This window comes from Maniola hyperantus, chromosome 18 (genome assembly GCF_902806685.2).
Source record: "Maniola hyperantus chromosome 18, iAphHyp1.2, whole genome shotgun sequence".
NCBI classification, from domain to species: domain Eukaryota; kingdom Metazoa; phylum Arthropoda; class Insecta; order Lepidoptera; family Nymphalidae; genus Maniola; species Maniola hyperantus.
Genome location: NC_048553.1, coordinates 12,038,674 through 12,062,004, shown reverse-complemented (window position 1 = coordinate 12,062,004; position 23,331 = coordinate 12,038,674). Strand labels below are relative to the sequence as shown.

At 39.9% G+C, this 23,331-nt stretch overlaps 2 protein-coding genes across 2 annotated transcripts; one reads left to right on the top strand and one right to left on the bottom strand.

Moving 5' to 3' along the window:
• Positions 1-122: 122 nt before the first annotated feature.
• Positions 123-17,690, bottom strand: pic (DNA damage-binding protein pic). The gene is made up of 23 exons (XM_034977963.2): positions 17,480-17,690; positions 16,167-16,315; positions 15,503-15,768; positions 14,967-15,066; positions 14,497-14,602; positions 13,600-13,682; positions 12,422-12,575; positions 11,602-11,823; positions 10,837-10,999; positions 9,464-9,572; positions 7,863-8,062; positions 7,356-7,507; positions 6,718-6,889; positions 5,767-5,910; positions 5,416-5,539; positions 4,997-5,195; positions 4,487-4,620; positions 4,057-4,182; positions 3,758-3,907; positions 3,221-3,351; positions 2,663-2,829; positions 1,488-1,714; positions 123-250 (listed from the first exon to the last, which is right to left on the bottom strand). Exons 1-23 carry the CDS (start codon positions 17,538-17,540, stop codon positions 167-169), a joined length of 3,423 nt encoding a protein of 1,140 aa, XP_034833854.1. The 5' UTR covers positions 17,541-17,690; the 3' UTR covers positions 123-166.
• A 1,965-nt stretch (positions 17,691-19,655) lies between these two features.
• Positions 19,656-22,558, top strand: LOC117990874 (3-hydroxyisobutyryl-CoA hydrolase, mitochondrial-like). Its single transcript, XM_034978369.2, has 5 exons — positions 19,656-19,672; positions 20,308-20,836; positions 21,174-21,448; positions 21,585-21,726; positions 22,401-22,558. Exons 1-5 carry the CDS (start codon positions 19,664-19,666, stop codon positions 22,556-22,558), a joined length of 1,113 nt encoding a protein of 370 aa, XP_034834260.1. The 5' UTR covers positions 19,656-19,663.
• Positions 22,559-23,331: the final 773 nt, after the last annotated feature.

Sequence of the window (23,331 nt, the reverse complement as noted above, 5' to 3'; positions counted from 1 at the left end):
CAACGACAAAGACAATGCTCTACAAATCTGCTATCTACTAAAGGTCGATGTACATTACTTTCTGCCGCGTACTGTACCTATATTTGCTTTCTATGAAAGTAAAGAGAACACTGAAAACAGTATTTTGGAGGAAATATATTGATTTATTTATCTTTAAAACGAACAACTAGTGTATCCTCGTGAGGTCTTCCACGATCTTCGCCAAGTCTTCCACCGTCGCGTCTCGCTTCATGCCTTCGCCGTCGTCGATCTGATGACAATATTTTTGGACATCAGAATCTTATTCATGGGAATTATGATCGACTAGCTTATGCTCGCGACTTCGTCCGCGTGTAATTACACATATTTCTAACGCCTATTTCACCCCTTTTAGGGGTTGAATTTTCAAAAATCCTTTCTTAGCGGATTCCTACGTCATAATAGCTATCTGCATGCCAAATTACAGCCCGATCCGTCCAGCTGTGTGTTGATAGAACAAACAGTCAGTCACCTTTTCCTTTTATATATTTAGATAATAATAATAATGGCAAAGTGCAAGTGGAGTTAGGCTATGGTGACGTAAAATCAAAATAAAATATGGCTGCTTTAGGGCTATCTGCGTCAAATGTACCAACATTTGACGCCTGCCAGTGACGTCCAAGCCTCGACGTTTTCTTAGAAGTTCCCTAACTGTCGTGAACAGTGAAAATAGTGTGTTGAATATTTTGTAACAGAACACATAGGCAAATATGTTATGTTTTGGTTTAGAGAATTGACGGCACTGCAAGTGTGTTAAATATTTTGGTTTAGAACATTAACGACATGGCAAGTGTGTGTGGCATGCGTAGATAGAATAATAGGTAGATGTAAGTACTGTGTAACTGCGTATGAGATAGCGATAGCACGACGTAACGATGAATAACACGACAATTATTAACATTCTTCTTCTTCTTCTCTTAATTGGCTTTTTCCAGTGCCATGTCAGCACAATGCACTTTGCCAGTCTCAAGTAGCTTGAAGGAGACACAGAGGAGATTGGCCATTATTAACATTGTTTAGTAGTCAATATTTGTATTAACCGATCAACAATATTTGTATTAAACGTTTTTTTTTGTGAAAACAAGTAAAAAACTCATGAGAAATACAATAACGCCACGATTTCTCAAAGTTTGTTTTGCAACTTCTTGTATGTATTCTTGAAAAAAACCAGTTACACAATAAGGGACAAAAAATAGGTTAGCTGCGTCTCTGTTTATCACATTAGTAACTTTATCTGTGCTCTCTTTTTAGTGCGAATGAGAAAGCAAACGTTCCTGCATCTACCTTTATTACTCTATCTATGGTGGCATATGGCAATGTTTTTTTTTTAATTAATAGAAAATCAGACCTGGTGGCAAGTGATGATGCAGCCTAAGATGGAGCTTGCTTGCCTTGTAGATGACTATTCACTCTTGAATTAAATGTACCCATATAAAAGTGGAGGGGAAAACTGTTTTAATGGATCTCACCTGTAACCCCTGCACGGTGTCCTGCTGCATTTCTCGGGAAAGGTCCAGGAAGCTCTCAATGAGGTCTCCGTCAATGAAGCCCTCCGCCGGCTCAGTCTTCACATCTGTGTTGAAGGAACGCCAGAAGGAGTGCGGTATCTTGCCCACAGATTTGATCGTGTGTGTTAGCCTCTCCTCCAGCTGGTGCAGGAAGTCGAATAGCTCGGGTGTTAGTTGCACGACTAGACCTGTCAAATATAATCACCGTTAATAGTATCTAAAAAGGTATTTTTTTATTTATTCAGATACCAGTTAGCCCTTGACTGCAATCTCACCTGGTGGTAAGTGATGGTGCAGTCTAAGATGGAAGCGGGCTAACCTTAAAGGGGTATGGCAGTTTTTATTAAACCCACACTTGTCGTGTAGAAACCAATTTAGTTGGTTTTTACACGGCATCGTACCGGAACGCAAAATCGCTTGGCGGCACGACTTTTCCGATAGGGTGGTAACCAGCCACTGCGAAAGCCTCCCACCAGAAATTTAGAAATTATAAAATTCCAAACCCCTGCCGGGAATCGAACCAGGGACCTCTCACTTATAAGACAACAGCGCTTGCCACTGCGCCACGTATAACAAAAGAAACCTGTTTGACTAATAAATATTAAATACAGTTCAAACCTACTCTAAACTTGAGATGTGTATGTAAGTTTTCTTTATGATAAACGAAGATGGAACAAAATTATAAAACTAAGTGTATGCTGAGACGCAGGCGACGTAGTTCAGAGCAGATTTTGTAATGCATGACGTACTGACAGCTAGCACAGGCACGTGCAACGCAGACATGCTTCTGTGGTGCTCTGCGTCGCGTTGTAGCGAGATTTTTGCGCGACGCGTGCACGTCAACTCAGAAATGTCTCTTTGTACTAACTAGAACGAATTTGTGTCACTCAGCTGCGTCGCAGCATACGCTCGTGACCTTTTTGTCTTGGGGGAGGAAAAAAAAGCCCTACGGACTTCTGCCTAGCTACGCTATGCGCTCTTGTTCTATGTCTGCCTCAACTGCCATGCCCTGCAAAATCTGTACAGTGCTGTGCTACGCGAGCTGCGTCGCAGCATACGCTTAGCCTTATGGTAAATTTTGGTCCCAGGTCAGATCAAAAAAGTTAGAGGTCATTAAGGAGGAAGATAATACTCACAGATGGCACCAGTGACGGTAGCCAGTAAGACAGGCCTGGCGACGGGCGCGGCGGTGTCGGCCAGCTGCGCGACCAGCGCGCCGCGTCGCATCACGTTCACCATGTCACCCACGTGGAACTGACCCATGTATCCCATTTGTTGTCTTTCCTCGTCCGTTGTTGCCGCACTGGCGGACAAATATTATAATGACATTTTTATTATCTAAATATATAAAAGGAAAAAAGGTGACTGACTGATCTATCCACGCACAGGTCAAACTACAGACGGATAGGGCTGAAATTTGAAAGGATTTTTGAAAATCAACCCAAGTATGGGTTTGAAATCTGTGTAGTCCGCGTGAACAAAGTCTGCATAAGATAGTATGTTATTAACAGAAAGGGCCTCCCCCTGAATATTTCTGTGTTCAGCCTTTAATCTATTAAACTATTCTTCACATGAATTAATAATAATACAATTAGTTTTGGGATACCACAAAACATTATCTACGACAAAGGGTGTCAATTTGTGAACCATGAAATGGCTGATGGATATATTGAAAACCCAATTTCATTTCTTACCTGTCCTTCTGACAAACGAATAAATTAAAGCTGTTCTCGGCGCCAAGGAAAGTGTCATCGTCTAGAATTTCGACAGCTGTCATCCAGTTAGGGCTGTAGTCCCGCGCTATTTCTTCGAAACTACCCTCCATCTGCCAAATTGTTGACGATTAAAGTTGAGTTTTAATTTGAAAGTTCATTGAAGCTAAATCAAATAAGTAAGCAACTAAATATGATCACGCAGAAGATTGATATGGCAGTGTTATTAAATCCATACCCCTACATCGGTTTCTACACGGCATCGTACCGAAACGCTAAATCACATGGCATGGCTTTGCCGGTAGGTTGGTAACTAGCCACGGCCTTAATCGCCCACCAGACCAGACCAGAGAAAAGTTAAAAAATATGAATTCCCAAACTGCCCCTGTCGGGAATCATACCCGAGATCTCCCACTTATAAGACCACGGCGCTCCCTACTGCGCCAGGGAGGTCGTGAAACCCCGTTCTCACCCTATGCACGGTGAAGCATATAGTCCTTCGAACCGGTCAGTTCTCACCTGTTTGTATTGCAAGAGTGACAGAGACCGCATGAGGTCACCGACTAGAATGAAGTCACCCTTCACTTTGAGGTATAAAGCTACGATGTTGTTGAAATGACTACACTCTAACCGCAACTCTTTTTCTGATGTCCATTCGAATAATCTTACCTGTCAAAGAAATTGTTGCTTTAATATTTCACTGAATAAGGCAAGTAGGTATTTTTTAACTTTTTTTAAATTTTTCGGTTTTGGTATACCCACGACATTTTAATCGGACAATAGTACACAATTCACATCAAGGTATAGCCAACACTTACAGTACTGTTTATAGACGCTAGCAGTTTGCCATTGAATTCAACGAGCGTGTAACAACCACCTTTTATTTCTTTTTCTGCTACTGGCGTTAACTTGCCTTCTGACCAGTGGAACAAGAGGATTCTGCCCTGCAAAAACATTTTCATTACTAGGAAGTCTTGATTATACAGAATTTTAACCAATTTGATGAGCTATCAAGAAAATAGATGGAAAGATTTGAAATACATACTTTTTTTAAGCAATCTGTCACGTCGCAAGTAAAGAGGTTTTCCTTCAGTAATTTTTTCAAAGAAAAAGAACCAACTTTTAACATGTCCAGCGGTGGGATTGATTTGATTTGAAATGGGACAGGGTCCACTATATTCGTGCACTCCGTGGATGGCACATTATCAGATTACTGTGTAGTTTCAACTTTCGTGACGGGTGATTTACCTGCTTGGGCTCGGATTCTTCAGGGTTGATGATGGCAGTTCCGACTGCGTAGTAGTGGTTGGGGTCCTCAGCCAATCGACACGACACCAGTGCCATCGCGAACTCACAAGCTTGTAGTTGATGAGCGTGAAGCACTGAAAGAACAAATTTGAATTTGAATGCCAGTGCATATTGCGTTGTCATTTCTCCAGTGCCACTATCCAAATAATAATAAAAAACCGGTCAAGTACCAAATTCTGGCAAAATAAATGATTATGAATTATGAAAAAATTAATCGGGACTCGCACACGAATAGTTCCGTACCATCGTACAAGAAACAACACTTTTTAATTTTATCTGTAATGTAACCCCAAATTATATTAAAACTAGATTAGCGTTCCTGTGTGATGCCGCGTAGAAACTGACCAGGGGCATGGGCTTAATGAAACTATCAGAGGCGCTGGGCCTGACTGCCAATGCTGTACTTCCTCCAGGGGTTACGTGTTATGCACGACAGCTGAGGAGGCTCACCTTCGAACGTGTGCTGGTCTATGATGAGCAGGTTGTGCACCTCCATGTCGGCCGCTTGCGGCGGATGCTTGGTGCTGGTGGGCGCGGTGCCACTGGAGCTGGCCGCGGATGTGGAGGCGCTGGGCCTGACTGCCATTGATGTACTTCCTCCAGGGGTTACGTCTAATTTGTCTACTCGCATTGTTATCACACCAAATGTCTGTAATGGGATGGTATTGAGACAGTCAAAATGATCTTTAAAATTATTAGCTCTGATTGCATTTATGTTTATTAATTTAAGTTTAAGAGGAGCAAGTTAAAATAAACTTAGCAATTAGTCAGGATTTCAAAGATTCCACTTCCGGCTTAAAAGAAACAAGGAAGAAACAAATTATCACAAAAAAGGCTGAAAATTGAAAAACTACTGTTTTTCACAGTACCTGTGAGGCCTCCTGATACGCTATCCTGCGAGGCGACTCTCCCAGGTGTACGGTCCGAATGTGCAGCTTCTGAATCTCGTCGATAGTGCCGATGGTCACCGTATTTACCGTTGCCAGCGCTAAACTGGGTAACAAGGAAAACTTTGTTAGGTCAGATGTTTTAAATTTGTAATACACTGGTATTGCAAATAAAACATTTGACTGACGCTAGAGGTTAACGAACGCTGCGTAGTTAGGTGCCGCGGGATCAATGCCGCGTCGTAGGCGGGGCATTGACCCCGCGGTTGCATTTAGGTATATTGCGGGTGATGATAAATTGGATGTATAAAGATAGTCAAAGTAAAAGCTTACCTGTCGGGGTAGGCCTGCGCGTTGAGTGAGCACATGTGCGTGACCTCCTTGAGGTTGACGTTGGAGAACACCAGCTTGTGGTTGGAGGAGAAGATCACGGTGGGCCGGTCCGAGCACGCGAATATGTTCGTCGTTGATAGCGATCTGCCAAACAATATTTTCATCTTACAGTCAAGTTCAATTCAGTGTGTCAGTTATCTTTCAATAAGTTACTCAGCAACAATGTTATTTGTCAAGAAATACCGTTCAATTTTTGAAAAACAACAATGATAGAAGAAAAATAGGACCCGATTTGCTCAAGTGGCATTCCTATGGCAGCCTGCCGGCCGAAGGAGACCCTGGTCGACCCACCGACACCTGGAGGAGTTCCGTTGAGACAGACCTTAGAAGAATGGGACTCTTGTGGTACCATGTCAAGGCAGAAGTCAATGCCAAAGACAGGAGGACTTGGAAACTTTGGTCTGGTGGGAGGCTTCGGCCGTGGCTAGTTACCACCCTACCGGCAAAGCCGTGCCGACAAGCGATTTAGCGTTCGGGTTTAATAAAAACTGCCATATCCCTTCCAGGTTAGCCCGCTATCATCTTAGACTGCATCATCACTTACCATCAGGTGAGATTGCAGTCAAGGGCTAACTTGTATCTAAATAAAATAAAAAAAAAAACAACTGCTGCAGCTCTAAATTTTACGGGTACCGGGTAATCATGCAGTACATAACCTGAAATCATGCAGTACATACTTTGTTGTGGGCTCTTCTCAGACCTGGGCGCGTTTGGAACCCTCGTAGCTTTAGTTTTAAGTTTGCGTAATAATTATCACCACTATATCTTACAAATCTAACACCATACCAGACCATCAATAAGAGTAATTTATTACCTATTTTGAATAAATCATTTGACTTTTGACTTTTTTGACTTTTGAAATAGAGAATTTACCCTCAATATTTTACTCACCTGAAACTCCTCAACACTGTGGGCTGTGTGCCAAGCGTCACCTTCTTCTTATTGCTCAGCACCCCGGTCTCCTGGTCTACCGTGAAGTAGAACATGGACCCGTCTCCCAGCGCACACAGTAAGTAGCAAACTCCCTCCAATACACAGATTAGCAGAGATCGGGGGATGATTTCTGAGAAACAAGATTACCAATTAATAATTGGTATTATATTTAAATATGATGCCCAGTTGGTCTAACATGCGCACCGCGAGAAAATTTTGTCTACGCATTATCTCGTGTTTTTTCATACAAATAAGACGAGTAAATGCGTAGACAAAATTTTCTCGTGGTGCGCATGTTAGGCGTTCAGGACTTTACGTGGGAACTCTAATTTTCCGGGATAAAAGTAGCCTATGGTCTGTAGCAAATTTCATCGAAATCAGGTAAGTGGATGGGCCATGAAAAGTTAGCAGTCAAACTTTTTAAAAGTGGCCGCCATTTTTAAATTCCTTTCCTTACTACGAACCAAATTGAAATCTGAGGTTTATTGTGATCATAAAAAAGAAAATGTGCGCATCTTCATCCCCTGGTCCCAGGTTCAAAAAGGCTACTTCGTCCTCCATACTCCTCACTGGTGACGATCAGAACACCAACTCACCACCGCACAGCTTCTCGGTGTGCAAGGGTCTGAGGTCTGGCAGCCGCAGCACCCGCAGCGAGATGTCGTTCCATAGTCCTACGCCCAGCAGCGCGTCTTCATCCCCTGGCCCCAGGTCCAAGCAGGCCACTTCTTCCTCCATACACACCTCACTGGTAACGATAACAAAGTTTCAGATTATTCTGAGAGGAGACCCGCGGGGTGGATTACGTATATCGCGACAAGCGTAAATCATAGGCGTAGATCATTGCTGTCAAACGTCCGGCTAGACAGAGACAGCAATAGCCACAAAGCAAAATAAGAATAAGAAGAAGAGAAACAGCAAATGAACTGTCGTATTGCTATTGCTGTCGCTACTGCAAGGTTTTACGTAATCACCCCGCCGCCCGTGCTCTGTAGTGAGCCGGTGATGGGTTGATCATGATGATGATGATGATGACTGTACGCGATGGTACTTTCGAAAATGCAATATCGACTAAAGCGAAGGTGGCAGGTCAGTACACTCACGCCAGCAGCGTGAGCTGGCGGCGGCCGATGGCCACGAGGTAGATGCGCGGGCCGGCCGCGGCCACGGCGCGCGTGGCCGAGCACGCCACCACGGACACGCCGCCCAGGGCCCACGTGGCCGCCAGCTCCCACGCGCCGCCACCGTCGCCCGCGCCCCCGCCCCCGCTGCGCGCTATCAGCCGGATACCCTCGTCCGTCACCTGCAATGATACGTCAACGTCATCGACAATGGCGCCGATTCTCTTGTCTTTCTCTCCACTAAATTTAGAGTATCTGCATCGTAGACTGAGTAAAAAGCTAGACTAAAGTACTGTGTAACCGCGTCTGAGATAGCGATAGCACGATGTAACGATGAATAACACGACAATTACCATTGTTTAGTAGTCAATGGGGCCGATTCTCTTGAACACAATCTCTAAACTAAACTAAATTAACAGGTCTAAATCTAATGCCATCCTTTTCCGCGAGCAGCATTATGAAAGGGATAGCAATAGATTTAGGCGTGTCATTTTAGTTTAGGTTAGAGATTGTGTACAATGGAATTAGCCACATTATTTGTATTACCCTGCGGGGCGATTGTCTAAAACCTGCATCAATCATTATTACAATCTCAATTGTTCTGATTGGCTGAATTTGTGCGATTCTTGTTGCAACAATGAGCATCAATGCATTGTGGCCAATAGTGAGCGAGCATTAACCAATCAGAGATGATTGTGATCGTGACATTGTAGCTGTCAAACAACCGCGGTAGGGCCACCGATCAACAATATTTGTATTAAACGTTTTTTATGTGAAAACAAGTAAATAACTAATGAGAAATACAATGAGGCCACGAATTCTCAAAGTTTGTTTTGCAACTAAAGTTGTAGTCCTTGAAAAAAACCGTAGGGCGATTGTCTAAAACCTGCATCAATCATTATTACAATCTCAATTGTTCTGATTGGCTGAATTAGTGCGATTCTTGTTGCAACAATGCATTGGTGGCCAATAGTGAGCGAGCATTAACCAATCAGAGATGATTGCGATCGTGACATTGTAGCTGTCAAACAACCGCGGTAGAGCCACTGGTTACACGATAAGGGACAAAAAATAGGTTAGCTGCGTTTGTTTATCACATTAGTAACTTTATCTGTGCACTCTTTTAGTGTGAATGAGAAAGCGAACGTTCCTTCGTCTAGATTTTTTACTCAGTCTACGATCTGCATCCTTTTCTTTTTATTATTGCTAAAAAAGTACGGTGTTGCAAAATAAACACAAAAACTATTTGAAATTAGCTATTTTAATAATTAGGTTACAGAGGAGTTTCACAGGTGCGTTTTTCCTTGCAAGGCGTGGTCCGAAGAAGAAATGGCCGCCCCCTGTGTTGCCAGCTTAAATGTTGGGGATACCATTACACAAAATTATTGTTTGTTTTATGAACAGACGGAACATGAATTTTACATTTGTAGACTAAATTTTAGTGCACGCTACAAATTTAAACAGTAGGCTAAGGATTTTTGAAAATTCAACCCCTAAGGGGGTGAAATAGGGGTTTGAGATTTGTTTAGTCCATGCGGAGGAATCGCGAGCATAAGCTAGTCTTTAATAAAAGTGCCACTTACTTGTATCAACTGATCATGACAGACATTGCCCGTGAAGAACGTCTGTCGATCTGAAACGAACCCTCGGATGTCTGTTTCTTCCACTTCTTCCCCATTCAGGGTTAGTACTCTGGTGAAGAAATATTGATATTTTAAATTCTTGATACCACCACCATCATCATCATCATCATCATCACAGTACTCCAAAGGAATAAAATTATATTCTATTCTATTCCGACTCATCGTCAGACTAGGTCTCCTCTAAAAAGGAGAAGGGTTTAAGCCAGAATCCATCACATTCGCCAAGTGTTGTATTGGCATACCTTAGAACCCTTTTAGAATATTATGGAGAACTCTCAGGCATAAGGTTTCCTCACGATACTGTCCTTCACCATTAAAGCAAGAGACATTTAATTGCTTAAAACGAACACAAATCTCAAAAGTTAGAGGTGCACCTCTAACTTTTCAGATTTGATTTGCACAGGATCAAACCAGGACCTCCTGAATAGGATGATAGGAATAGGCAGATGTCCCAACTACTAGGCTATAGCGGCTTAATTGATTACCAGATGATTACTACATAGTTTTTTTTATCGCTTCGTACGTCTCTGTGGAATTTCGACTATGTACTATGTATGGGTGCAGACCTTGGCGATGAATTGGGTAAATACTCCAATTTTTTTATTACTTTATCATAAACTAGGATAAAAATAATGACGTAAACTGAAAAAACTAATTAAATCAATCAAATAACAAAAAAGTTATAAGCATTTAAATATTTCTGATTTGACAGAGATAGCGATATAGCATTTTGACGTCACAGCTTACTAATCCCATAGTAGCTTCGTGCGATTTCATACAAATTTTCGTTTAGCGAGAAAGGGATACAAGACCCTCCCACTCCAAAATTAAAATGCCTGTAACTTTGTAAATCTTTGTTGGATTTTAATATTTTTTTCAGCGTACGTCATTATTTGTATCCTAGTCTATCTAAATATATAAAAAGAAAAGGTGACTGAATGACTGACTGACTGATCTATCAACGCACAGCTCAAACTACTGGACGGATCGGCCTGAAATTTGGCATGCAGATAGCTATTTTGACGTAGGCATCCACTAAGAAAGGATTTTTGAAAATTCAACTCCTAAGGGGGTGAAACAGGGGTTTGAAATTTGTGTAGTCCACGCGGACGAAGTCGCGGGCATAAGCTAGTTTATAATAAAGTAATAATATTTATCAAATTCAAAAGTAGGAAAATACCCAATTGCTGTACGATAGTAGAAAGGTGAAGGAGAAACCAGGTCAAAAAGTTCTTGGGCACTTTCCGAAATTTATTCCATATAATGTTGATATAATAGTTTCAAGTTGTCAATGTTCGTTGTGAAGTCCTCACCTCGTTTGTCCCACGAAGGCTAGCACGAGCGTGTCGTGGTACTGCGAGTCGGGCGCCAGTGTGAGAGCCCACATGCCCTTTATCCCGGGCAGGTCGATCAGCGCTTGCTCCTGGATACCAATTCCATTGCGGATGATCCGGAGGGAACCCATTTTGAAGGCACCTAGGTATGAAATCCGTGAACTTTAATTATCTAAATATATTTAAAAGGAAAAGGTGACTGACTGACAGATCTATCAAGCAACTGTAGCAACAGCTCAAATTACTGGACGGATCGGGCTTTAAGACGTAGACATCCACTAAGAAAGGGTTTTTGAAAATTCAACCCCTAAGTGCTTAAAATAGGGGTTTGAAATTTGTGTAGTCTATATGGGCGGAGTCGCAGGTATAAGCTAGAAAAGGAGGAAAAAAATATTACAATTTTGATTTAGTCAATAACGCGATGCAATTCTGCACAGCGCCATCTAGTTTGATATCGGGAACCTATAATCAGTACCCTTATCATAAATGAGAAAGTGTGTTTGTTTGTTGGTTTTTTGGTTTGTTGGTTTGTCCTTCAATCACGTCGCAACGGTGCAACGGATTGACGTGATTTTTTACATGGGTATAGATAAATACCTGCAGAGTGACATAGGCTACTTTTTATCCCGGAAAATAAAAGAGTTCCCACGGGATTTTTAAAAAACCTAATTCCACGCAGACGAAGTAGCGGGCATCAGCTAGTTAAAAAATAGATATAATTTAATTTTAATTGTACCCACTGACCTGAGCAAGTGATAAGCTGATTCTGCCCCTGTCGCTCCAAATCCACAACGCACATATCCAAGATAGGCGCCAGGCTTGTGAACGTCTCCATAGGCTGCACGTACTGGCACGCCTCGTCCCTGGTGGCCGACAGTCGTACCAAGGCCGAATCCCCCAGCCGCGACCCGATAAACACTACGCCGTTGTCGAGGTATGTCATGCACTCTGGTATTGGGATGTCGCCTGCAAACATTCGGCATTTTTTTAAAAGAATATTAGCCTTGTTAATTATGACTAATTTTCCCCTTTCCCTTCCAACTAAGCAAAAAGCTTGTGCTAGGAGTAGGTACGACAATAGTGCAACGGGTGGGATTTGAACCGGCAACCTTTCGGAATTCAGTCCGCTCCTTAACCGTTGAGCTATTGAGGCTCATCATTCATATTATAGAACAGCCATTCCAGATAGAGTATGCAGCAGAAAGTAATGTAAATCGACCTTTAGAAGGAGATAGCTGTTTTGTAGAGCATTGTCTCAGTCGTTGAGACCGACAAAACGTCATATAGGTATGAGTGACAGAGACTACGCTCTACAAAGCCGAAATCTCATCTAAGGGTGATGTACAGTACGCGGCAGAAAGTAGTGTACATCGGCCTTTGGGTACACTACTGTACATCAATCTTAAGATGAGATTTCGGCTTTGTAGAGCGTTGTAGAGCACTCATATCTATGTGACGTTGTGTCGGTCTCAACGATAGAGACAACGCTCTACGAAACCGCTATCTCTTTCTAAAGGTCGAAACACAATATTTCCTGCAGGCTACTGTATATTAATTGTCTTACCAAGGAATTCCACCTTCAGATCCTTGACAGCCTGCGTGCCGTCCATTTTCTCCTGCAACTCTAGCAGCAACATGAACAGTCGCCCGGCTATATCGCCCAGCAAGTATCGCAACCCGCGCCCGTCCACTCGGCAGTAGCAGCTTATTGGAGTCAACTGTACGACAATCATACCACTTGTAAAAAAATTACATCTCGTCAAGTGTATATCATCATTATCATCATCATGATCAACCCATAGCCGGCTCACTACAGAACATGGGTGGTTGCGCCAACTTATTTATGTAATTAATTTAAAAATATTTCCTGGTGTTTCCATTCCCAACTCCTTGAACCCGAATGCAGCACTCAGCAAGTCTAAAGTCAGAAGAAAAAGGACTAGAATCCAGAGCCGCGACGCGACTCACCTCATACATACATTAAGAAAAAAAATATAACACTTCTTCTCGAATACGATGCAAGTGCGCGCGGTTCGAAAGAATGCAACGTTAAAACTTAAATTATAAAAAATATAACTTATCTCCATGTGCTTCATTGAGAACACGCGAGACTTTCTTTATTATATATGTTTGCGCCTTAATCGTGGAATTTGTGAAAAAGAACCCGTGGAAGAAGTGAAAAGTAACGGCGGCCATACTGGAAGATCTCAAGGCAGATTGATTCAAGTAAGTGCTGCATTTCCTTCTGTCTATATCCTTTCTTTATTTCATTTGCACCACGGTTTATATTTTGTCTATTTAATACAGTCCGCTAATTATATTTAAATTCATTAATTTAACATAACATAACTTGGCGCAAACAACGGGTATCCTCTCAGAGTATGAAGGGTTTTGGTCTTAGTATACCACGCTGGCCATGTGCAGATTGGTAGACTTCACACACCTTTGAGAACTTAAAGGTATGATTCCGAACCACGGCTGGACGCAGCAGCCCTGCTGCGTGCAGCGTGGTTCGGAATCATACCTTAATGGAAAACTCTCAGGCCTGCAGGTTTCCTCGCGATGTTTTTCCTTCACCGTTAAAGCGACTGATATTTAATTTCTTAAAACGCACACTCTCCAGGTCTTTGACTATACAGATGTAAAAAATCACGTCAATCCAGTGCTCCGTTGCGACGTGATTGAAGGACAAACCAACAAACAAACACACTTTTGCATTTATAATAAGGGTACTGATGTTACCTTTATCTGTGGAGGTGCAACTGCCACATAGCTCTGTCCGTCGTGATACACTATTGACTCTTGACCAATCACAATTGCACCACCTAAAACATTTCAATGTCATAAGTCCCGCAAATTGCTAATGCGCGTGACCGCCATTTTAGTGACGTCAGCACTAGACTGAAGTGTCGAGCAACTAGTATCGTTGACAAGACTGTCGGTAGAGTACGCGTATCGTGTTTTCATTCACTCAATTCACATATTTCGTTGTTTTTGTTTGTTATTGTTATTAAGTTTTTGTTAATTTGTTTTAGTTGAATGTCCTCTTTTTGGGTTAAATATGAGTAGGAAAATAATTAATAGTCGTGCCCGTGAGATTAAGGCAGACGATAATTTTGCACAAGACCTTCTCTTTGATGAATTTTGGTCAAGAATTTGCGTTTCCTTTTTTTTTTATTTATTCAGATACAAGTTAGCCCTTGACTGCAATCCCACCTGGTGGTAATTTACGATGCAGTCTAAGATGGAAGCGGGCTAACCTGGAAAGGGGTATCGCAGTTTTTAATAAACCCATGCCCCTTTGGTTTCTACACGGCATCGTACCGGAACGCTCAATCGCTTGGCGCCACGGCTTTGCCGGTAGGGTGGTAACTAGCCACGGCCGAAGCCTGCCACCAGACCAGACCAGAAATTTAGAAATTATAAAATTCCAAAGCCCTGCCGGGATCAAACCCGGAACCCAGTAATAAGACCACAGCGCTTACCACTGCGCCAGAGAGGTAGTTAACACCTTTGGCATAAACTTCATACGAGCTACCACAAATATCCATCCTTTGTATGGAAAATCATGGATAGAAAGCTTATTAATTACGGCCGTTAGAGCAACCATGGAGAGCGCTCTTAAAACAAATAGCTTACCTAAAGGACTGGGCACAGGGATCAGTACGGACGCCTCAGTTTCGACATTGTCCTGTTTCCATGGTATCTTTATAAATTCTTTATCTCTTAAATTTATTTCATGTGTCTGAAAGAGAAAACATAATATTATTATGTATATTTATAGTTTATTACTAACCTGTACGCTTAGTATAAGATTTTACGTCTCACCAAAAACGTTGTTAGAATCCGAGAGTCGAAACACAATAACGTCAAAGTAAAATGGACCTAAAAAACCTTGAATTGAAGTCAAAAATTCAATGCCACTGATTTTAATTTCGCAACGTTTCCGCTTGGAGCGCTGGCTGGAGATGTGTAGACAAACTTGAGCTTAAAAACAAGGCAGTTAAGATCCAGTTTACTATAACGCAGAAGTGTTTCGACACTCGAATACTATCAACATTGGTGAGACATAAAATCTCGTACCAAGCGTACTGGCCTTACTTACTTACCTTTATATGTCTTCCGTTGAGATCTTGATGAATTAATATTAATGTAGGATTAGAACAGCCGTGCAGAAATTCCAAATCATAGACATTTAATTCTTCCAACCTATAAGTAACAAAAAAATACTGTTTATTGTTTTTGAACTATTATTATTCATACTGCTGTGATAGCCTAGTGGTTAGGACATCCACCTTCTTATCGGAGGTCGGGTGTTCGTGTTTTAATTAATTAAATATCACTTTAGTGTGATAAGTGTTATGTGTGTGTGTTGTTTGTTTGTTGGTTTGTCTTTCAATCACGTCGCAACAGAGCAACGGATTGACGTGTTTTTTTGCATGGGTAGACCTGGAGTGACATAGGCTACTTTTAATGTCGGAAAATCAAAGAGTCCTCACAGGATTTATAAAAACCTAAATCCATGTGGATAAAGATGCAAGCATCAGCTAGTAAATAATATAAAATCAGTTACAAAAATACTGGACTTATAGTAGAAGGAATACAAGTAATTTTGATAAATAAATTGCAATTTTTAAATATTTACCTTAAACTAGCAGCTTTAAGCTCTGTAGAATCCTTATCCAAGGGTATAATTTTGAACAGCCCGTCATACAACCGCAAGCCTATCACCCTCGCCTGGGGGTCGATGACAGCCAGTATACCGTTCTCCGAGGGCTTGCCGATCCTGTCGGCTACGTTACCATGGGCTCGGGTGACCACCTCTAGCTCCCCATTTGTGCCGGTCCTCCATTCCAGGATCATTGCGTTGTAGCGGGCGGTCAGTATGAATACTAGGTCTTTTTTCTCATACTGAAATTCATTTAAAATTATATTAGTTTTTTAAGCAATATTCCTAATTTAAAGATTCTAATGAAAAAAAGCTGAGTTTGTTGTGGGCTCTTCTCAGACCTGGGCGCGTTAGGAACCCTCGTAGCTTTAGTTTTTAAGTTCGCGTAGAAATTATCACTACTATAATATCATCATTTTAGTACAGTTTGGTATATTAATAAATAATAATAATTTTACAAATGGATCAACCAACTATCAAAAATGTAATTATTATAATATAGTAATAATAAATTACCCTATTTTGAAAAACTATTTGACTTTTTGACTTGACAAAGAGTTCCCACAGGATTTTTGAAAACCTAAATCTATGTGGACAAAGTCACAGTTATGAAATAAGAAAAATAAATTCTGAAACTTACTGGAGGCCTAAATAGTTTCATCTTAGCCACTCTGCCGTACAGTCCCACCTCCTTCATAGGTCGGAGTCCCTCTGGAGTCACCAGGTACATCTCCAGGCGTGACACCTTCGCAACCAGGAGGTTCAGGTCCGTGGGTGATGTGAAATTGCCTGTTGATTATAACCATCACAATAAAAAAACCGGCCAAGTGCGAATCAAGCTCGCACACCGAGGGTTCCGTACGAGTCATATTTTTTCAACATTTTGCACGATAATTCAAAAACTATGATGCATAAAAATAAATAAATTAAAATTAGAATGCACAGGTGAAGCCCTTTCATATGATACCCCACTTGATATAGATATCTTATTTCGAAAAAAGAAAATACTAATTATTAGTTTGTGACCACAATTTAATTTTTTTCTTGTGATGTTACCACAGATTCAAGGTTTTCAGATTTTTACCCTCATGTTATAAGACCTACCTGCCTGCCAAATTTCATGATTCTAGGTCAACGGGAAGTACCCTGTAGGTTTCTTGACAGACTGACAGACAGACAACAAAGTGATCCTATAAGGTTTCCGTGTTTCCTTTTGAGGTACGGAACCCTAACAAGGCCCCAACAATAGACGCCCACAGGCTCAGTGGCAGATTATCCCTAAGGCAAACTAGGCATGTGCCTAGGAGCGCGCGCGATTTGGCAGAGTTGGCCTACCTAATTATCTCTACTAAGTAATATTTTTTTTAAAGAATGTTAGCCAAGATAATTACTGACTAATATTCCCCTTTCCCCTTCAATTATGCGTAAAGCTTGTACTAGGAGTAGGTACCACTGTACTTAAGACTTTATAGTGATATAATTAGGTATTATCTGAACCAATAAGAAAAAAAACACAACTAACAGTTCAATATCTCCTATTCATGTTTTCTTATGTTCTCCTAATGTTTTGGCAATACTAGCCCATTTCCAAGAGAGTTTGCTTTGTAGGCACTGAGAGGACGCGGTTTTATAAGTGGGTGTGCAAATTGCCGCATTTTAGGTTTTTTAACATTAAAAAAAAGGCGCCGACTGGCCAGCGCACCTACTACGCGAAGAATATAATAGGATTGTGTCTAATATAATTATATAAGCATAAACAGCATTGAATTCAACTGCAATGGATAACCTCTTACAATCTTAACTACCTACCATTAATCGTAACAAGATCGTGAAAAAGACCTCAAATGTGTTTACAGTCGAGCGAACATACAGCAAACTCGATAAAAAAGACGCCGGTAAAACTTTAAAATCCTTTTTCGGTAAACAGGAATGGATTTCTAATTCTATATTTACCTGTTATACATGCTGTAACTGCAGTTGGTTTTTGTGCCGTAACAACGTAATGATAAGCCATGCTGACAACGTATAATAATAACACTTAAAATGTACAATAAAATGATGATAGTTGGAGTTTATTTCTAATAATAAAATATTATTAAAATAAAATATGATGCTCCAGTTTTTTTGTAACTTTTTTTTTATTTGTTTTCACCAAAGAGTACCTATATAATGACAACGTTTTATTTTTTTTAATCCACATTGCACAGATAAAAATAAAGTTGTTTATTTTGCACCTATAGTCTAGTCTATGGTAGCTTACAAGTGTTATCAACAAGATAATAAACTTGTCCCTAAAACATTGTAATAATACTTTTTATCAGAATTATTACAGGGTATTTAACAGGTCAAAATTTTATACTTAATGAGGCTATTTTGATACTATATATAATTATTACTATGCAAGCTATACCTTCTTACCTAAAAAATTACCTACTTACCTACGACTCGACTTATCACTTTTTTCGATCAATAAACGTTTTATTTACTCTTACTCAATATCTCACTGTTGTAGATTCACCTATCTAGGCTTTATACTCATTGTTTTCATCTTTCCACAAAATGTGGAACTTTTTTAAGGTGGTCACATTAGTCAGTGACAAGAGCAGTTAAAAGCCATAAAGTAAAAATCGAAGATTTTTTTATACATTGGTCCGGCCCTGAGTTCCAAATAGTTTGGAAGTTTATGGTTTTTAACCGATCGGTGCTGTTATTAAGGCGGGTACATATTACTGATTGTGTTTGCCTGGGATTTGAGACAGGCAGTCATGGGTCTATAAAGATTATTCCATAGGTAATTGATTATTTTAGCATTCATGAATTAATCGCGCTCTGAGTAACATAGGTTACTTTTTATCCCGGAAAATCAAAGAGTTCCCACGGGATTTTCAAAAACCAAAATCCACGCGAATGAAGTAGCAGGCATCAGCTAGTGAAATAATGAAGATAACAAATAATACATAATACCTACTTATTATCAAATTTTATTACCATCATTAAAATATAAAAGCTTTGAGTACACAATTATTAAATGATATTAGATGTAAGCCGCCAGTGATTTAAAAAATATTGTCGCCAGTATTGCTGACGTCACTACCCATTTCCACTAACTTAAGGAGTTACCTTTTAGCTGATGTCGGCGACTTCGGCTGCATGGATTAAGCTTTCTAAAAACCTCGTGGGAACTCTTTGATTTTCTGGTTTAAGACATTTATTGTTCCATAAAGGAATTTCCACTTAGGTGGAACTTACAGGCTATGTTATAAAAAACTGGGTTACAAAATTGCATCTTAAAGCGCACATTTTCGAGGATTAGAAGTAGTTTAAACGTCACTTTCCAGGTCTATAACTAGGTATATTTACGCAAAATAATCACATCGATCCATTGCTCCGTTGTGGCGTGATTGAAGACAAACGGGTTGAAACGGATTGAATTAAATAAAGATTTTCTTATTTCACAATATCCGACTTTTATTTCAAGATATGTGTGTGATCGCCTAGTGGTTAGGACGTCTGCCTCGTAATCGGAGGATCCCGGACACGCACCTCTATCTTTTCGAAGTTATGTGCGATTTAAGTAGTTAATTAAATATCACTTAGCTTTAACGGAAGGAAAACATCGTAAGGAAACCTGCTTGCCCGAGAGTTCTCCATAATGTTCTCAAAGTTGTGTGAAGTCTGCCAATCCGCACTTGGCCAGTGTGACCAAAACCGTTTTTACTCTGAGACTCCTCTCAGTAGTGAGCCAGCGATGGGTTGCTCATGATAGTGTTTATTGATTAAAAACTGACTATTTTAATGGTTGACAAAAAAAGAACAGTGATAGATTACCTTTTGAATCTTTTTCCTATCTAAATAATAAGTGCTTCTAATTTTTAGTATTGATTGCATTTTACTCGAAAGGTTGATAAGAAAACTAATATAAATAACGTCTCGCACTGCACTTATTTTTTTGCACTGAATGTATTGTCTAGCAAATGACATTTGTTAAAGTTATAAAGGCTCATAATATAAAGGTTCATCGTTGTAATTGTCTAATTTAATAAAAAATCTTTATAATCGTTTACACTTTCTCTTTTTTCTCATGTAGAGTGAAATACGTGTAGAGGTACCTACCAATAAGAATTTTTAAGGTTCAAGATGGTTCCAGTGAGTTTTAATAATTTTTAGTTATTTTTACAATATAAAATCAACAATAAAATGTTTTTAAATTGTTTGTTGACTTCTGACCACAGCCCGTTGTTGTTTTTATGTGATAAGTACAGTTCTTGCATTACACGAAGGTACGTGAACTTTACTTGTGGTTAAGTAGGTACATCGTATAAGTCCCGCAAATAGCTTTTGCGTTGGAACCATGTCTCATTATCATCGAAATGACGTCATTTTGACGTCAACCGAAATAATAATATACCATCAGCTTGAAACTTCAGTCTAGTGCTGACGGGTTCTAAAATGGCGGCCACGCGCAATAGCAATTTGCCGGACTTATATACATGAACATTACGTAAGTGTGCGTGCCTGTTGGACCAATTAGTCGCGAACAAGCGCTCTCAAATGCACACATTTACTTTACCTTACTACCGATAAGACTTAAACACAAGCATGAGCCTCGTGAAATGCAAGAACTTATAACTAGATAGGTACATATTTTTGGTGCGAGAATTCTAAACACACCCTGATCAGAGAAGATAACACGTCTTTTTCTAGTAATAGCTAGGGTAGCCTGGGTAGGTAGGTAACTATATTATGTGCTTTTAATTGTAGTGAAAAAGAATTAGTTTCAGGTCCAATCAAGGATATTTCCACTAATAAGCCTTTTATCAAAACGCATGATGTCTGCCGGACCAGACGTTCTATTTCAAACTACCAACAATGCCGAAATCATAACGCTAAACCGACCAAAAGCATTGAATACGCTCAATACCTCCATGTTAAATAAACTGCTGCCACAGCTCCGGAAAATGGAGAATAGTAGAAGTCTAGTTATTATTAAAGGAGGTGGAACCAAAGCCTTTTGCGCTGGAGCAGATATCAAAGTGGTTTTCGATACAGTTGAGTGCCACAACTTTTTAAGCAAACTGTACAATACTTGCTACCTTATTGGAAATTTTAAGATTCCATGTGTATCATTTTTAAATGGAATTGCAATGGGTGGTGGATTGTGCATTTCAGTTCCAGGAAGGTACAGAGTGGCGACAGAAAATTCTGTGATTGCAATGCCCGAAACAAAAATTGGGTACTTCCCAGATAATGGTGGATCTTACTTCTTGCCGAGACTGCAATTTAATCTAGGGTTTTATATGGGCTTAACAGGTAATGTATTTATTAATTGTTAAAGTAGGTTACCGCATAAAAATCAGACACTCTCGATTCAGCAAACATACCCGAGGTAGGTAGTACCTACAGTATCTAGGCAAAGCCATCAATATGCGAAAAGCATCATTATACTGCACACGCATTGCCTAGGACTTTCTGAGAGACAATTTGTCCAAAGTTGGCAAGTGTGCACTGGCAATACGCGTAAATAGTACAATCCTGATGGATTTGCTGCATTTGCCAAATCTTTGGTCTAGCATGTTACATCGTATCGATAGTGCCGTCCTTAACTTATGATTAGGTACCTACTTATGATTAACTTAATTTATTTTAGGAGCAATATTAAAAGGGAAAGATGTTGTTAAAGCTGGCATTGCCACACATTTCGTATCTAGCAAGAGGTTGTATGAATTAGAGGAACTGCTAACCAGATGCACCAATGAATTGGAAATACAGGATTTATTAAGTAAATTTAATGAACCACCCGAGGAGTACTCTTTTGCCCCAAATATTAAATACATCAGCAATTGCTTTGCTGCTTCCACCGTTGAAGAAATCATTGAAAGACTGGAGAAAGTTCAGAATGAGAGTTCGATGAAAACGCTAGAGGTAAACATTTCATCCTATTTTTTAGTTTACCATTGAAAAATTACATGTAGCAGAAAACTCCAATTGTATTTGAATTTTGACAGTTTTAGTTAAACTTGCAAAATGATCAAAAAGTTTTAGTAATTGTTACTTGCAGACACTGCATCAAATGTCTCCCAGAGCCTTGAAGATAACGTTATGTGCGTTACAACGTGGAGCGCAGTTGGACTTTCCTGAGTGTCTCAAGATGGAATACCGCGTTGCTTGCCGAAATGTCATTTCACATGACACTCTAGAAGGTGAACTTATTTTCTGTGTATACAGGGTGTAACCAGAAAGCTGGCAAAAAAGAAGACAGATGATAATACTGATGATTACTGATATGATACCACAAAAAAAACGCGAAAAAAATTATTTAAAAACCTATAATTTTGTAAAAGTTTACGATATATTGCAAAGAAAACATCTAACTGACGCTAGCGGTCAACGAACGTTGCGTAAGTAGGCCACTCGAAGTCAATGCCGCGTCGTAGGTGGGGCATTGACCCGAGTTTTTGCGCGCTATACGTTGCGGGTTTGAAAGATACTGAATCACTAAAACTACAAAATGAGGCAAATGGTTATTGGTATTGGATTGTGTATAGGTAGTATAACCATAACGCTAAGTTTTTGCTAGCGTTCTGGTTATACCCTGTATTTTAGCTAGATCAGAACCATTGCCACAAAACACGAGCGCAGCGAGCATGCTGGGGCAGAACAGTAGGTATGCCAAAACAGAGTTGTAGGCTTTCAAGTTTTTTGTCACTAGCTCGTAGCAAAATTCACAGTTCTTCTAGGCCAAACTTCTTAGTTAAGACTAAAGAATTGAGGCCAAATTGCATTGTCCTGAGCTAAACCAGTATAATAATTATCTATACCTAAATAAATTACTTTTTCTTGGCTGATAATTTTTTAATTTTTTTTTATGTTGTAGGAGTGAGAGCTTTAGTTATCGATAAAGATAAAAAACCACAATGGAAACCGAAGACCTTGGCTGAAGTGGATGACGATATTGTAGAGAGCTACTTTCAGAAACTTCCACAGGAGAGGGAACTTAAATTTTTTGATGAGTTTGACGATGCTAAGCTTTAATAAAATCCCCAAAAAAAATGTTTTGTGTTGCACAAAGTTGTTGGTCATAAGGAATATTTAAAATGCCTAAATCAAATTTAAGAATTTTTTTAAAAGATTTTTTCAAATACCTGCCTAGTGCCTAAAAATTCGAAGTAAGCTGTATTAGAATTGGTAGACTACAAAAACATCCATTAATATTATGTGGACCATGGCATTGGCAAGGAATGCGGAAGCATACTGACTAGGCATGTGCCGTGCTCTAAAAAATTCTAGTCTAGTTCCTATCGTACGTTAAGGAACTAACTACAATTTCTTGTCTATACTGTGTATTTACTGTGTAATTTATTGTGTAATTTACTATGCAAGCGAAATATTATTTATGCGTTAGATATTATTAATCTCGTGTGACCCCATGTGACATCATGTTAGTATGAACGCGGCTTTATGATAAATGAACTATAATGAAGTATAACGCATAAAGTTTAACTCTTTTAACCCATCACACGTATAGATCACGCGCCAGTTTTGTGTCAAATTTCATGTCAAAAGATTTTAGTCTATTTTAGTTCATTAAGAACTAGCGCGCACCACAGTGCGGTGAACTCACCGCACTGTGGTGCGCGCGTTGTGCAGTGCGTTTTAATTGTTATTAATTGTTATTAATATTGGTAATAATCACATCACCTAGTTTTCAAATCCTTCATGCCCATTAAATTTACTTTTCCATCACAGACCAATAACATATTTTTCCATGCCTTCCAAAAGTAGGTACTAGAATCCAGAACATTAAC